This window comes from Coccinella septempunctata, chromosome 6 (genome assembly GCF_907165205.1).
Source record: "Coccinella septempunctata chromosome 6, icCocSept1.1, whole genome shotgun sequence".
Taxonomy (NCBI): Eukaryota; Metazoa; Arthropoda; class Insecta; order Coleoptera; family Coccinellidae; genus Coccinella; species Coccinella septempunctata.
Genome location: NC_058194.1, coordinates 22,214,303 through 22,226,955, shown reverse-complemented (window position 1 = coordinate 22,226,955; position 12,653 = coordinate 22,214,303). Strand labels below are relative to the sequence as shown.

The 12,653-nt window shown below is 32.1% G+C and overlaps 5 protein-coding genes across 5 annotated transcripts; 1 reads left to right on the top strand and 4 right to left on the bottom strand.

The window, feature by feature from the left end:
* Positions 1 to 236: 236 nt before the first annotated feature.
* Positions 237 to 956, bottom strand: LOC123315569 (ejaculatory bulb-specific protein 3-like). Its single transcript, XM_044901313.1, has 2 exons — positions 756 to 956; positions 237 to 469 (listed from the first exon to the last, which is right to left on the bottom strand). The coding sequence occupies exons 1-2, from the start codon at positions 940 to 942 to the stop codon at positions 264 to 266; spliced, it is 393 nt and encodes a 130-aa protein (XP_044757248.1). The 5' UTR covers positions 943 to 956; the 3' UTR covers positions 237 to 263.
* A 2,390-nt stretch (positions 957 to 3,346) lies between these two features.
* On the bottom strand, positions 3,347 to 4,426 carry LOC123315363 (ejaculatory bulb-specific protein 3-like). The gene is made up of 2 exons (XM_044901027.1): positions 4,200 to 4,426; positions 3,347 to 3,635 (listed from the first exon to the last, which is right to left on the bottom strand). The coding sequence occupies exons 1-2, from the start codon at positions 4,384 to 4,386 to the stop codon at positions 3,430 to 3,432; spliced, it is 393 nt and encodes a 130-aa protein (XP_044756962.1). The 5' UTR covers positions 4,387 to 4,426; the 3' UTR covers positions 3,347 to 3,429.
* Positions 4,427 to 6,675: 2,249 nt separating this feature from the next.
* On the bottom strand, positions 6,676 to 7,261 carry LOC123315337 (ejaculatory bulb-specific protein 3-like). The gene is made up of 2 exons (XM_044900997.1): positions 7,021 to 7,261; positions 6,676 to 6,936 (listed from the first exon to the last, which is right to left on the bottom strand). Exons 1-2 carry the CDS (start codon positions 7,205 to 7,207, stop codon positions 6,731 to 6,733), a joined length of 393 nt encoding a protein of 130 aa, XP_044756932.1. The 5' UTR covers positions 7,208 to 7,261; the 3' UTR covers positions 6,676 to 6,730.
* A 1,417-nt stretch (positions 7,262 to 8,678) lies between these two features.
* LOC123315380 (ejaculatory bulb-specific protein 3-like) lies at positions 8,679 to 9,544 on the top strand. The gene is made up of 2 exons (XM_044901046.1): positions 8,679 to 8,927; positions 9,288 to 9,544. The coding sequence occupies exons 1-2, from the start codon at positions 8,738 to 8,740 to the stop codon at positions 9,491 to 9,493; spliced, it is 396 nt and encodes a 131-aa protein (XP_044756981.1). The 5' UTR covers positions 8,679 to 8,737; the 3' UTR covers positions 9,494 to 9,544.
* Positions 9,545 to 11,061: 1,517 nt separating this feature from the next.
* Positions 11,062 to 12,564, bottom strand: LOC123315733 (ejaculatory bulb-specific protein 3-like). The gene is made up of 2 exons (XM_044901564.1): positions 12,365 to 12,564; positions 11,062 to 11,345 (listed from the first exon to the last, which is right to left on the bottom strand). Exons 1-2 carry the CDS (start codon positions 12,552 to 12,554, stop codon positions 11,125 to 11,127), a joined length of 411 nt encoding a protein of 136 aa, XP_044757499.1. The 5' UTR covers positions 12,555 to 12,564; the 3' UTR covers positions 11,062 to 11,124.
* Positions 12,565 to 12,653: the final 89 nt, after the last annotated feature.

Here is a 12,653-nt window from a genome sequence, read left to right as displayed (position 1 = left end):
GGAATTTCGTTGAAGAGCAGATATCCAGTTAGTGTTAGAATGCCAAATTGTGAAGTTTTAACTGAGTTTTATAATTTCGTAGCCGTTCTCAAAAAAGTTAATAGAAAAAAAATATACCTAATAATTCATTCATAAAATTTTTGATATTTTTTTTCTCGTCGATTTAACATAAATATTCCAAATTAAGACGCAATGAATTATGTTATATTCAGTTTATTAATTGGATATAACCACGATTTCCAATATACATATATTCACATATTTCAAAAACCACTGAGATCTATTCCTTGAGATTTCAAATGATCGGCACATTTTTCCTTGTATTTTCTCTCGGGGTCATATTTATCTAACAGTTTCTTCATAATTTCTGGTTTATTCTGCAGAAGAAACTCTGTCACTTTTTTGCCATCTTCCTTCTGTTTATCTGAGCATTTGGCACAACATGTCTCCATAATTTCTGGTATATGTTCTAAAATTGGAAGTAAAAAACAGTATAATGTTTATGCAAAATCAATGAGCATGAAAGTTGTTAAGGTTTTCATTCATTCCTCGAATGGGCTCCAAAAATACATAAATGTTCAAGAACACACTTCTTGAACATCTTGATCAAAATACCATTCATAGAAAGCAGAACTATCAATCAAGTATCGACCATACCTACTACTAACTAGAGCAAAATTTGCGAATCTTTAATGAGCAAAAGTCCTTTGCTAATGAATTATTTACTTAAAAATACCCAAACTTTGTTTTCTTACTTCTGAGTTCTTCCCCTTCTGGAGTGCATCCTTTTCCATCGATCAAACAGTTGAAGTGGTTCTGAAGAAGACGATCGTTTTGCAATATGGCGTCGATATCGACGTTTCCAAACTTCGAAGTATCGTATACATCTTCACCAAGAACACTGGCAATAGTTATTGCTGCAAAGACTACGAAGAACTTCATGATGTTGTTTCACCTGAACTGACTCCAGATAAGTTACATGGAGCATTTATACCAAAATAAAATGATTCGTTCAAGAAGAAAACGATTAAGAATCCATTAGATGATGCTTTTTGGCGACACTATTATTTGGCAAAATTCGACAATTGAGGTCAGTATCAAGGACTGTGCATCGGTTTCTTGATGCGAATATTTAAAATTAACATTATGCGAATATCATCATCGGAAAAACTAATATATTTTGAAATATCTCAGATGGTGAAAATGCATTCGATGTTGGAATAGAGAAATCGGATGAATTCCAAGGAATTTTTATGACTTCACAGAAACCAGCATTTAAAATTTGAGTTGTTGATTCTGGGGTGTGTATTTTTGGTTTGTATTACCTATACCCTTGAGATAATGATGTGAAATCATGTACAAAACATATCATGATTCAGATCAAACTATTCGCCGAAGAATCTACATCAAATATGATCCTCTCCTTCTGCTCTTTCTCTTTGTGAGTACAAAATTTACCTATACAAACAAATTTGAGCAACCAATTAAACTGGAGTCAATGGGCTGGGCGTCAAAAAAATATTTCATTTTACTATGAGTTTTCTACCACTACAACTGTCTCGCCAGACCATTAGTTTCTTCAGAGGGTGAAGTTCCTTTTTTGTTTAGAAATAGCTGGAAATTTTCATTGATCAAAGATTAATAAACATATCTGTAAATTGAATTTCACCCTATGATGTCAAGACCTTATCACAACTGTATAATTAATAACGCTATGATTTATGATCATCTCAATACATTCAGTGAAGGTGTCTAAAAAAATTTGTTGACCAATTATAACCCTACAGCGAATTAATAGAGTTACTTAAAACAAAATATTTCATTCCTGGTCAGTAAACTTCTGCTCTAGGTTTTTCATATTTTAGTTCAGGTTATAACCCTTTTCATAAGTAGCTATTAAATAAATCATAAAATTATATTGAATTATTCCTAAGTTCTCATTTTGATTTGATTTGAAACGCCCCAGTAGGTTTTTCAGCACATTCTATGGGTTGATTCTGCAATGCCATTTTTGGTAATATTTTCCGAAAGTTAGATAGTGATATCGTTAAAATACAGAGAGAATATTACCATTTAGCTCCTTGTAGCTTCAAGTCATCAAGTGAGAGAAAAAATCAATAGAAAAGTTGAATTAAAGAAGCTGCACCTATATTAGAATAGTAAGAAATTGAAAAAATTAGAGAAAAAGCATCATAAATATTTGATAGCGGTAGATACTACTATCTATCGCTAAATCATTTTCAAAAGTCATAAAATTGTTTGAGTAAGTTTTAACAATTGAAAAAACTCAAATTGGTTACAAAAGGTAGGTAGAAGAGACTACAAGGAAATTTTGATTTATTATTGGCCACGAGTTTTTAAATATTTCTACTGTGGATCTTGATGAAAATGGAAACGCTACAAATTATTCGAAAGCTTTCTAACCAGTTGATTTTTGCCAGGAACATGCCGTTTCCAAAGGGCTTTGATGAACAACTCAATCTCTATTCGAACTGTAGAAACATCTGTTCAAGAAAGACATGCAAAAATTTCTTCAAAGGTCAGTTTAGCTTAAAAATATAGGACTGCAAATCATTTAGCTACGACATTTGAGAGCTGTTTTTCTTTATGTTGGTCAGCCCTTCGAAAGAAAAACCTGTGTACGTCACTTTGTTGGTACCCTGAACAAAATGGTGTATTCTTATTTCGGATTTCCAGCTCGGTGAGAGCAAGATTTTCGTAAATACAAATTCTTCGAGTTTTTTTTTTGTTAGAGCGTAGTGATTTGGCCTTCGACAAATTTTCCTACCCGACGAATTTTTTTCATATCCTTTTAACACTAGAGTAAGGAAGGATAACAGTATCATTTCAATACAATGAATTGATGTTAAACATATTAAAGAAATTCGGGAAAGAAAATTATTCAGTAGCAGATAATATTTCTGGAGAATGATTAGAACAGTCGATAGAGTGTTTGAATCCTAATTTTAAGAAAAATCCCTAGATACTCTTTAGTTGTATTTAGAGCTTCCTATCCTTCGTTAAGAAATGTTGGTGATCAAGTGAGTTCATGATTTTTTTCTTTCTCATTCGCTGTTGATATAGTTCTTTCTTTTATTAAAGTTTTACTATTCCATTATCTACAGAATTTATCAAAACCAAACTACTTTCGCCTTTCAATGCATTTTCATTGAAAACTCATCCAAATTTCATATAACAAAATAAAGAAATCAAAAAAATAATCTTTAAAAAAATGAAAATTATAAGAAAGAGTTCTTCTGACGCATCGCTATGAGCAAACTGATGAAAATTATACTTTTAGTGGACATGGAAATTCCAGCCTATTGCGAAATGAAAAACAAACAATCGCTTCAATTATTTATTCTAAATTCAATCAAATTATTCAACAGTCAAAATCATTCCAGACGTCCATGTATCACAGTATCTCCCTTAGAAACCACTTAGATCTATACCTCCAGATTTCAAGTTTTCGCTGCATTTTTGTGTATATTTTCTGTCGGGATCGTATTTGTCCAAAATTTGCTTGATATATTCCGGCTTATTCTCGATCAAGTTTTGCGTCATCTTCTTTGCTCCTTCCTTGTGTTTGTCTGAGCATTTTGCACAACAGGTTTCCATGATTTCAGGGATTTTCTCTGGAAAAAAAAATTCATCAATGAATGGGACCAATCTATCGATGGGTTTCATGGAATTATTATAGTGAAATCATCCATCATAGGAAAATCATCTTTGTTTTTGATAATGAATTTTTCACCTCTGAGAACAACCAACAGTGAATATTTCAGAAGGCATACATTCAAACGTGAGTTTAATGAATCCAAAGATTGAAATTAAATTCAATATATTGAATTGTGGAAAATGCAATTTTGTATGCTGAGTATTTCATCAAAAATGAAATGTATTTCCAACGGAAGTCGATAGAGGGTATAGATTGCAGAAAAGGGGAATGTAGAATTCAGTGTAAATGACTAAATGACTCATCTTCAACTGAACATACATTCGAAAAATATTCAGGAAGAAATTGCAACTCAGCGGTGATATTCAAGAAAAAAAAAATTTACGTCAGATTTTTTATTATAAAATTGAAGAAATGAAATATATATAATACCCGGACCCGAATGAATTCAATACAAACGTTTTAGTTTCATAGAAAGAAAAGTAAATATGAAATTTTGAAAATGTATCTTTCAAAAACTTACTCTTCAATTCTTCAGCTTCTGGGGTGCATCCTTTTCCTTCCAAAAGACAATTGAAATGATTCTGTAACAACCTTTCATTCTTTATGATGGCGTCGACGTCAATATTTTCGAATTTTGACGAATACATCTCATCACAATTGGCAATTGCCAAAACAGCAGCGATTGCGAATACAACAAATGATTTCATTTTGATGTTCTTGTGTTGAACAACGACTGACTTGAAACTCTTCGGGGCGAATATTTATAGTAAAAATATCGCTCGTTTACCAAAAATACCCGCAATTATTCTGTCATTATATCCCCAATTATGAAATGTGGTGAATTTAATTGAATAAAAAATCAAGGATGGCACTCTAATTCTTCGTAAACAATTCTAAGATGTTGATGGAGATTATGTCCAGAGGATCATTGTTACATTGCATCAGCGTAATGTAAGTATTCCCAACTTCTACATGGAAAAATTCAACGTCCAGCACGGTCTATTGCTTACGCAAAAACATTTCGAGAGAATTAAGCTGAATCATATCACCGTCTCTAATAGCTACTAGAATTTTTATTTTATTCATGCAATAACCCTTATGGAAAATGCAACTCCAATAAGTCAAAAATCTATCAATTGAGTTTGTTTTCTTCGTAAGGACCATTTTGTCAATCTTTTTGTTGTAAGAATTTCTTTACTATTCGAAGTAAAAGTGAATGAAACATTTTTCATTGAATAAAGAGTGTATGTTTATATCAGGGATCTATCAAGTTAACAGAATGGAATAAATTGGAAGAAGATTCCAAACCAAAATTCCGTATTCCCAAATTTTTTTCAATTGAATTTTTTAGTGAAAATTTCATGGAATTTAATGAAAGATAACTTGAATGAATGTGGTTGAAATTTTTTTACGAGTGCACCATGTGCGCTGGTTTTGGTCACTATGAGGTCAAACTGTGGTTAAAAAGACTTTTCATGTCTGTCTTGTTACGTCAATTCATCATACCAATTTATAAAGCGATGATAAAGATGTTGGACCAAAGCTGGTCAGAAGATACCAAGAAAATGTCGAAAATAGGCAAAGCTGTGATGCTGTCAATACATAGAAGAAGTTTGAATCGTAATCATTATGGCTATTTGATATACTGGGGACTCTCTATATGTCCAGATATTATCAGTCAGTGCAAGATTTGATTTCGAGCATACAAGATTGAAACCATTTTATTCATAACACCTAACTCGCCGTTTTTTATAGGCAAAATTGGAATAAAGGCTATACATTGTACAGCTGTTACTCGAAGCTAACACTGTATATTAGAATACCCAAGGATTTCAACAAAAAATTGGTTTTTTTTGTAAGCTGACTTTAATTGAGTGGAATTGAGAGCATTTTTATTGAGTTTTCTAAAATCTTGCAATCTTTCTGCTTAACTCAATATTTATGTCAAATGTATATACAGTATTTCAACCTTAAATAAACGTTTCATGTGTGCAGGTCAGGATCAAATTTCATTTTCTTCTTGTTCGTCCTTATTTATCCAATTCAAAAAACCATTATTTGTGACCCTGGTGTCCCACACATTTGAAATGATAAGATCGAATTCATTATAAGGATTCCATAATGATAATATAGAGGTATCTAGTGAATCTATCGAAGTCCCAATAATAATAATTTCAAAATGAAATTTTAAAAGTATTTGGAAATTTCGGCATAACAACCAATGTTACCACTACTTTACATGTATGTACAATAGCCACTTTAAATTGAACTTTGCACCACTGGCACTTTGTGGGTGTGTCATCCAAGACACTAAGAATTATGAGATGGATTGTTAAAAAGTGTATTTTGAACATTATCATAAAAAAAATTCACATATAACTACGTATTCTGAAAATCAGGTGCCCTACTTTATAGATACTATTAATACTACATATTACTTATTATACCAGTCGAATTTTGTCGACAAAATTAACTGGAGACTCACAAATAATATGAAAAATTTCAGGGTAAATTATGCAGAGAAAGAATTTCATGAAGTCCACACAATGTTCACTTTGCTTGACTGAAATATGTGATACAATCAATATACAAGTTAACATTTCCTTTCAACACAAAATAAACATAATGCTTTCGCAAGGATTTTGTTCACGCTTGCTATAGCAGGTTTCATGAAACTTTGATTGTCCGATCAATGATTGGACAGTCACTCGATTTCTAAAACTAAATCACTGAAACCTTATCATTTCTGAATATATTGAAGAAGTAGCAATCGAGAATAATTGAATGGACTTATAACATTAAATTTGATGCGAGAATGATATTCTAAACGATCATGACTGAATTATAGATTGAAAATAAATTCACGTCTATTCGTCAATCAAGCGTTGATCCCCCGATCAAGTTTTATGAAACCCGGGGTAAGAATATCGATTTGATAATTTCTTATGATTCAATTTGATTATCCTGGGTTCTATTGTATGATAAAATAAATTTCATTTCATGTTCATGCTCATTTATTAGATATTTCTCAAGGCATATTATTCATATAAATCAAAAGCTACTAAGATCGAAACCGCCTGCTTTGAGTTGTTCCGTGCACTTCTCGATGTATTTTCTGTCAGGATCGTATTTGTCCAAAATTTTCTTCACAAGTTCTGGCTTATGTTCCTTCAGGAACTCCGTCATTTTCTTTGCTCCTTCTTTCTGTTTGTCAGAACATTTTGCACAGCAGGTCTCCATTATCTCAGGTATATGTTCTGAAAAATAATTATTGATCAGAATTTTATCTAACAAAAGACGTGAATTGTATGATATGAAATTCGTAGTTTAGTTTAACTTACTTCTCAGTTCTTCAGCTTCTGGCGTACATGCTTTTCCATCAATGAGGCAGTTCATATGGTTCTGCAATAATCTCTCATTTTTCATAATGGCATCAACATCTATGTTGTCGAATTTGGAACTGTATACGTCCTCGCAATTGACTACATTGATAGCAGCGGAGACTGCGACGAGGAGAATGAATATCATCTTGGAGGTAACTCAGAACAAAGTGCGGACTGATGTGGTTCTGAAGTCATGCAGCACCCATTTATACCCAACTTGGGTCTAGGAAAAATTGGATGTTATTGAACAATAAAATGAGTAATTCGGGGGAATACTAGTTTCAACGTGCAAAAAATAATGGATAATCATCTGTCTTGCGACAATCTGCAATTATAGTCGAATTACCAAAATTGACTTGTCTCGTAAACCAATTAAATAACTTTCATCTAGTGTTAATCCATGTTCGGAGGAGATTAGCTTCCATTTGGTGAAAAATTCATTATGCGAAATGAAAATATTTATTTGACATAATACTAGAGCGAAACTACTTCCCTCTTTCTTTTATATACAAAAAATAAATTTTCACAAAGTTCGAAAATGAACATAGGTAATTGGTATCTTAAATGCAATAATTCCAGTTGAATCTCATTCCACAGCACATTATACAGGGGCAGTCTTGGACTAGTACAAATATTTCAACAGAGAACAGAAGATTCTTGAGGTCAAAAGTCACTTTTTCCTATACCATTTTTTCCGATTCGGTCCTAATAAACAGATAAAGCCATTTTAAGTTTTCATAATGAGCTATGCCACCCCTGGAGAAACGAAATTCCCTTCAGAATAACAAGCTGAATCTATGACACTACACATCTCTGGATCTTTTTAAAAGCTTTGCATTCAGCCAAAGTACCCAATTTTCTGAATATCATAGATATTTTAAATTTTTAATTGATTTTCACAAAACATTCAAATTTTTACCAGATAGCGTCCAGTTCACTTTCCTGAGTTCAGCTCTTTGAATTTTTGGTATTTTTATGGTACCGTTTAAGGTCATAATGAGAAAACGTGAGAAGACGTGGGTGATATCTTGTGTTCAAAATAGATTCATCAAATGAACGCAAAACTATATTCCGAAATTCTTTTCACTCGATACGAGTCAAAGTCTCACCCTATATAAAACCACAAACTATTTTAAGAGACGAAGAGTTCATTGTATGGGGGGGAAATTCAAAATATTATTTTATTGAAGAAAAGTATGCTGGATTATCAGAATTACTCTTGCTGTGAGATTTCAGTCCATTTTTATCAAAAAAAGAAAAATATTTCAAATATAACGCCTTATATAGTTTTTATAGTTTTCCACCCATCTCTACATGATTTGTCCTCAGCATATATCCCAATCCTAGTTATTATTCACCCTGTGTATCCATGTTTAAGCACAATATGAAAAGTATTATTAAATGGATTGAAATCTATGATTTTTCTAATCAGAATTCTCAAGTACACAACGATTACAATTTCAACACAATGGGATAAGTTATTACTTCTTATCTACAAAACGATCCAAAGTGTGTGTTGTCCTTGTTGAAATCTATTTTATCGTTCTTGATGAAGAACAAAGTTTCCACCTGATGTATCAGTAATAATAATTGCAGATGCAATTATTTTCTCACTATATTTATATGTTGGAATTCACGTTCCATTCATTCGTAGTTTGTTTCAAACAGCATCAAGATGAACAAGTTAGTTTTCTGCATAGTCTGTGCAATTTCGGTAGCTAAGGTTCATTGTGATATATTGGACAGTTCAAAATTAGAAAAAATTGATTTCGAGGCTATAAGAAGCAACGATCGTCTTCTGCAGAATCATTTCAATTGTCTGATCGAAGGAAAAGGATGCACCCCAGAAGCAGATGAATTGAGAAGTATGAATACCTACTCATAGATTACGTTACACTACCAATTTTGGTTTTTATTCCAACTAGCTGTAGAAATCCGATGTACCTTTATCACTTTTCATTCTAAATCATGTGAAGAATCTTGTAGCGACCACATTTCGTCGCATAAATTTGAATAATTCAGTAATACAATTTTCATATCTATTTATTGAATTAAACTCTCTTGGCCAAAATAATTGAACAAATCAGAATTATTCTGGAAAAAAATTCACGACGTTGAAAATGATTATAATTTGATAGTCCTCAACGTAGCAAAAATTAGGGATGCATAGATTACAAATGAATACCTACTATTATAAAACAATTTGATGGAATTTATTTTTTTAGAGGGCTTGCCTGAGGTAATGGAGACCTGTTGTGCCAAGTGTTCGGACAAACACAAGGAGGAAGCCAACAAAATGATAAATTTCCTCATCGAGAAAAAGCCAGAGCTTCTCAAAAAACTACTTGATAAATATGATGCAGACAGAAAATATAGAGATCAATGCGCTGAAAAACTGAAGGCAGAAGGTGTGGATCTCTCCAATTTCTAATATCAATGTATTGTTCTCAAATAAATTATGAATTTTTGAAATGTTATTAAATATCGAGTTATTCGTTCAGTTTACCTTCACCCACCTGAAGATGCTACTGTGAAAATCCTATAATCTGTTTCGAGTTTTTTTGTTCTTATGACAACAATCTGAACTGTCCAGCAAGCATTGGATTATCTGATTTTTCACATTGTTTTGTGTAAAACCTTTTGGGTGAAGTGATTCAGGAACAATTTTCAGTAAATAAGATGACTCAAAAGATCAATACAGTTGAGGCACAGATTAACAGATAATTTTGCTGAAATATTTGATATGAATAAATAATTCGAATGAATGGTTGGAAGCTATCATAAACGTGTGTAGGACATTACGTTATAGGGTAGGGGGAAATATAGATGAAAATGAGTTACTTAACTGTTTTAAATTCAACCTAGATAACAGAGGAAACGAATTCATGAATTTCGAAAATGTTTCAGAATGATTATCTCATCTTCAGTAAGTAAGTACAGCGCCCTCTTGGTATCCGATGATTCCTCAATCGAACAGTTGGCTTGTTCAGAGATATAACCTAAAATAGCGCCACCTGACGAATAAAGTAAAAGTCCTCTCTCATTCTTTATATTTCTGGACCCAATCATCATTGAGTATCACCTATGGCGACAACACACAAACAGAACCTGTTTTGTCGTGGGGATTTTCATTCAAATTCAAGATAAAATCTGTTTAGGTTTGTGAAGTTGTAAGAGAAATTATGACAGACAACGCCGGATTGAGCATATTGAATTTTTCATAAGGAAAGAATGTTTTGTTTTTTAAACGTGACCATTTTTCTTATATCGAAACCTGTTATCATCCTAGAATATCCATATGGAGCATTTAATTTTGGATTTTCAGTAGTGAATGTTCTTTTCGTGTGAACAAATAGATAGCACCTTCGAAGGGAATGAACCTAAGAAACACAAAAGGGTTTACTTCATAAGGATTGGAATAAAACCAAATGAACGTAGAATTCTTGCGTTGAAATGAAAAGTTATCGATAATCTAGTTCGCTTGAGCAGTGAGCTGAAAAATTCCTGAAAAAAATTAACTGTCAGAAAAAACTGACATCATTCGTTAAAGGAAAATCGGGATAACAAAATTTATACTCGTAATGCTAAAAAATGGTTCAATTACTTATTAGGTTATTTTATTTCCGATTTACATTTGTGCACAAATATATATCAAGAAAGTATACATATATCAATGTAAAACCCGCCGATATTGATTACGTCATCAGGATGGAAGCTTTTCTCTCTTTTCTCATAGAACCAGTCCAGCGATCAATATCAAGCAAACATGCTGTAAACCAATGAGAGGCTCAAAGTATTCTGTTTTCAAATTGTTATCGAGAAATTTGCTATGTAGATTCTTATTATCTGATATCTTCAAGTTATGATAATTTCAAAGGAAATGTTAAGAAGATCTTTATCAGATTTGCATATAAAAGGTTGTTCTGTTCCTTTGAAGGATTAAAGATATACAACAACAAAACATAATAAAAATTCATGAGTAGGTAATTATTGAAGCTAAGATATTGGAAATAATAAAAGCTTCAATCCTCAACCTAATGATCAGTATTTATATAATTCATTCTATGATTCTTCTTCTAAGTATTTCTCTAGGTCGATTCCTTTCCTCCTCAGCTTATCTGCACATATCTTTCTGTAATCGCCATCAGGATCGTATCTGTTCAAAATTTCCAACACCTGTTCTGGGTACTTTTCCAGTAGGAATTTCTGCATAACTGCGATTTCCTTCTTTTGCGCCTCTGAACACATTTCACAACATGTTTTTATCACCTCCGGTAAAAACACTGAAATAGGGAAGATTTTGTCTGATAGATCATTTCCTCGGATTCTATTCTACTAGATTTTGACAGGATTACTTGGATGTAAATTCCTATAATCTTTTGATGAGTTTTGATTGTTTATGTTTTCGGAGAACACCTTGTCATAAGGAAAACAGCTCATTTGAGTGTCTTAAAAAATTGAAATAAGACTTACTTCAAATGACGCCTATTTGAATGATCAATTATAAGTACACTTCTACTAGTAAAAATAAGAAATTTTCTATTTAAACTAAGATTATGAACTGTTCAATGTCGTTATATTCAATTGCACATCTACGCTTTTTTGTAATGAATAAAGATATCGTTTTCAAAATTCACCGATGAGTCCAATGACCACTTTTGTAGACGAATTATTCAAATAGCAGCGCTAATTTACAGAATAAATTATAAAGTAGGTGCCACAATGTCAAAAGATGTAAATGAAAACGAAATTCTACAGATTTGAGTTCAGAAAATTCGCTCTCCTAGATGGGATGTAATCAAAGATGCAAATCGATTTTTAGTTTTTGCTAAAGTCTTTCTGAAATGATTTCTTGTTTTAGCGACTTTGAACTTTCAAAAATTTCCGCTTTATGTTTTCCTGCTGCTTGAAATGACATTCCAAAAATTTCTCCTTTACCTACTACATTCACTGAGCTGATATTTGTCTTGAAAATCGTTCTAGCTTTATATTTTCCACTTTAAATCAATGTTTTTTCCGCCAATTTCGTGTCCATATTGATTCTCCTAAAAGTTCTAAATTAGAATTATGGTGAAAAAAATTTAACTACATAAGAAGATTGAACATTTCTCAATTTTTCTCCTTAAATTACGTATCTGACAATCATTTCAAAATTTCAAAACAAATTCGATTTTAAGCCAAAACAAAAAAATTTCCGGAGATATTTTTATATACATGTAGAAGGTCTTGAAATTCTCGTTGATTCAAAGAAATGAATACGTATTACTTATATGTATTTGCAGAATAGGAAACTTCCACTTACTTTTGACTTGATCGTATTGAGGTGTGCATCCTTTGTTCTCATTAATACATTCTATGTAAACCTTCACTTCATTGGGATCCTCCCTTATAGCCGCAAAGTCGATTTCATCTAGAAATTGATAGGGGTTCACAGAACAACTGACAATGTTCGCAAAAGCGAAAAATACCAATACAAATGGAAAGAATTGCATATTCAAAAGTCTCTGGACCGAATAAAATAAAACTTGAGAACCTAGTGAAACAACTACTTATATACTTTTTCGTATGTTAATAGGAGTCCAATAAATTTT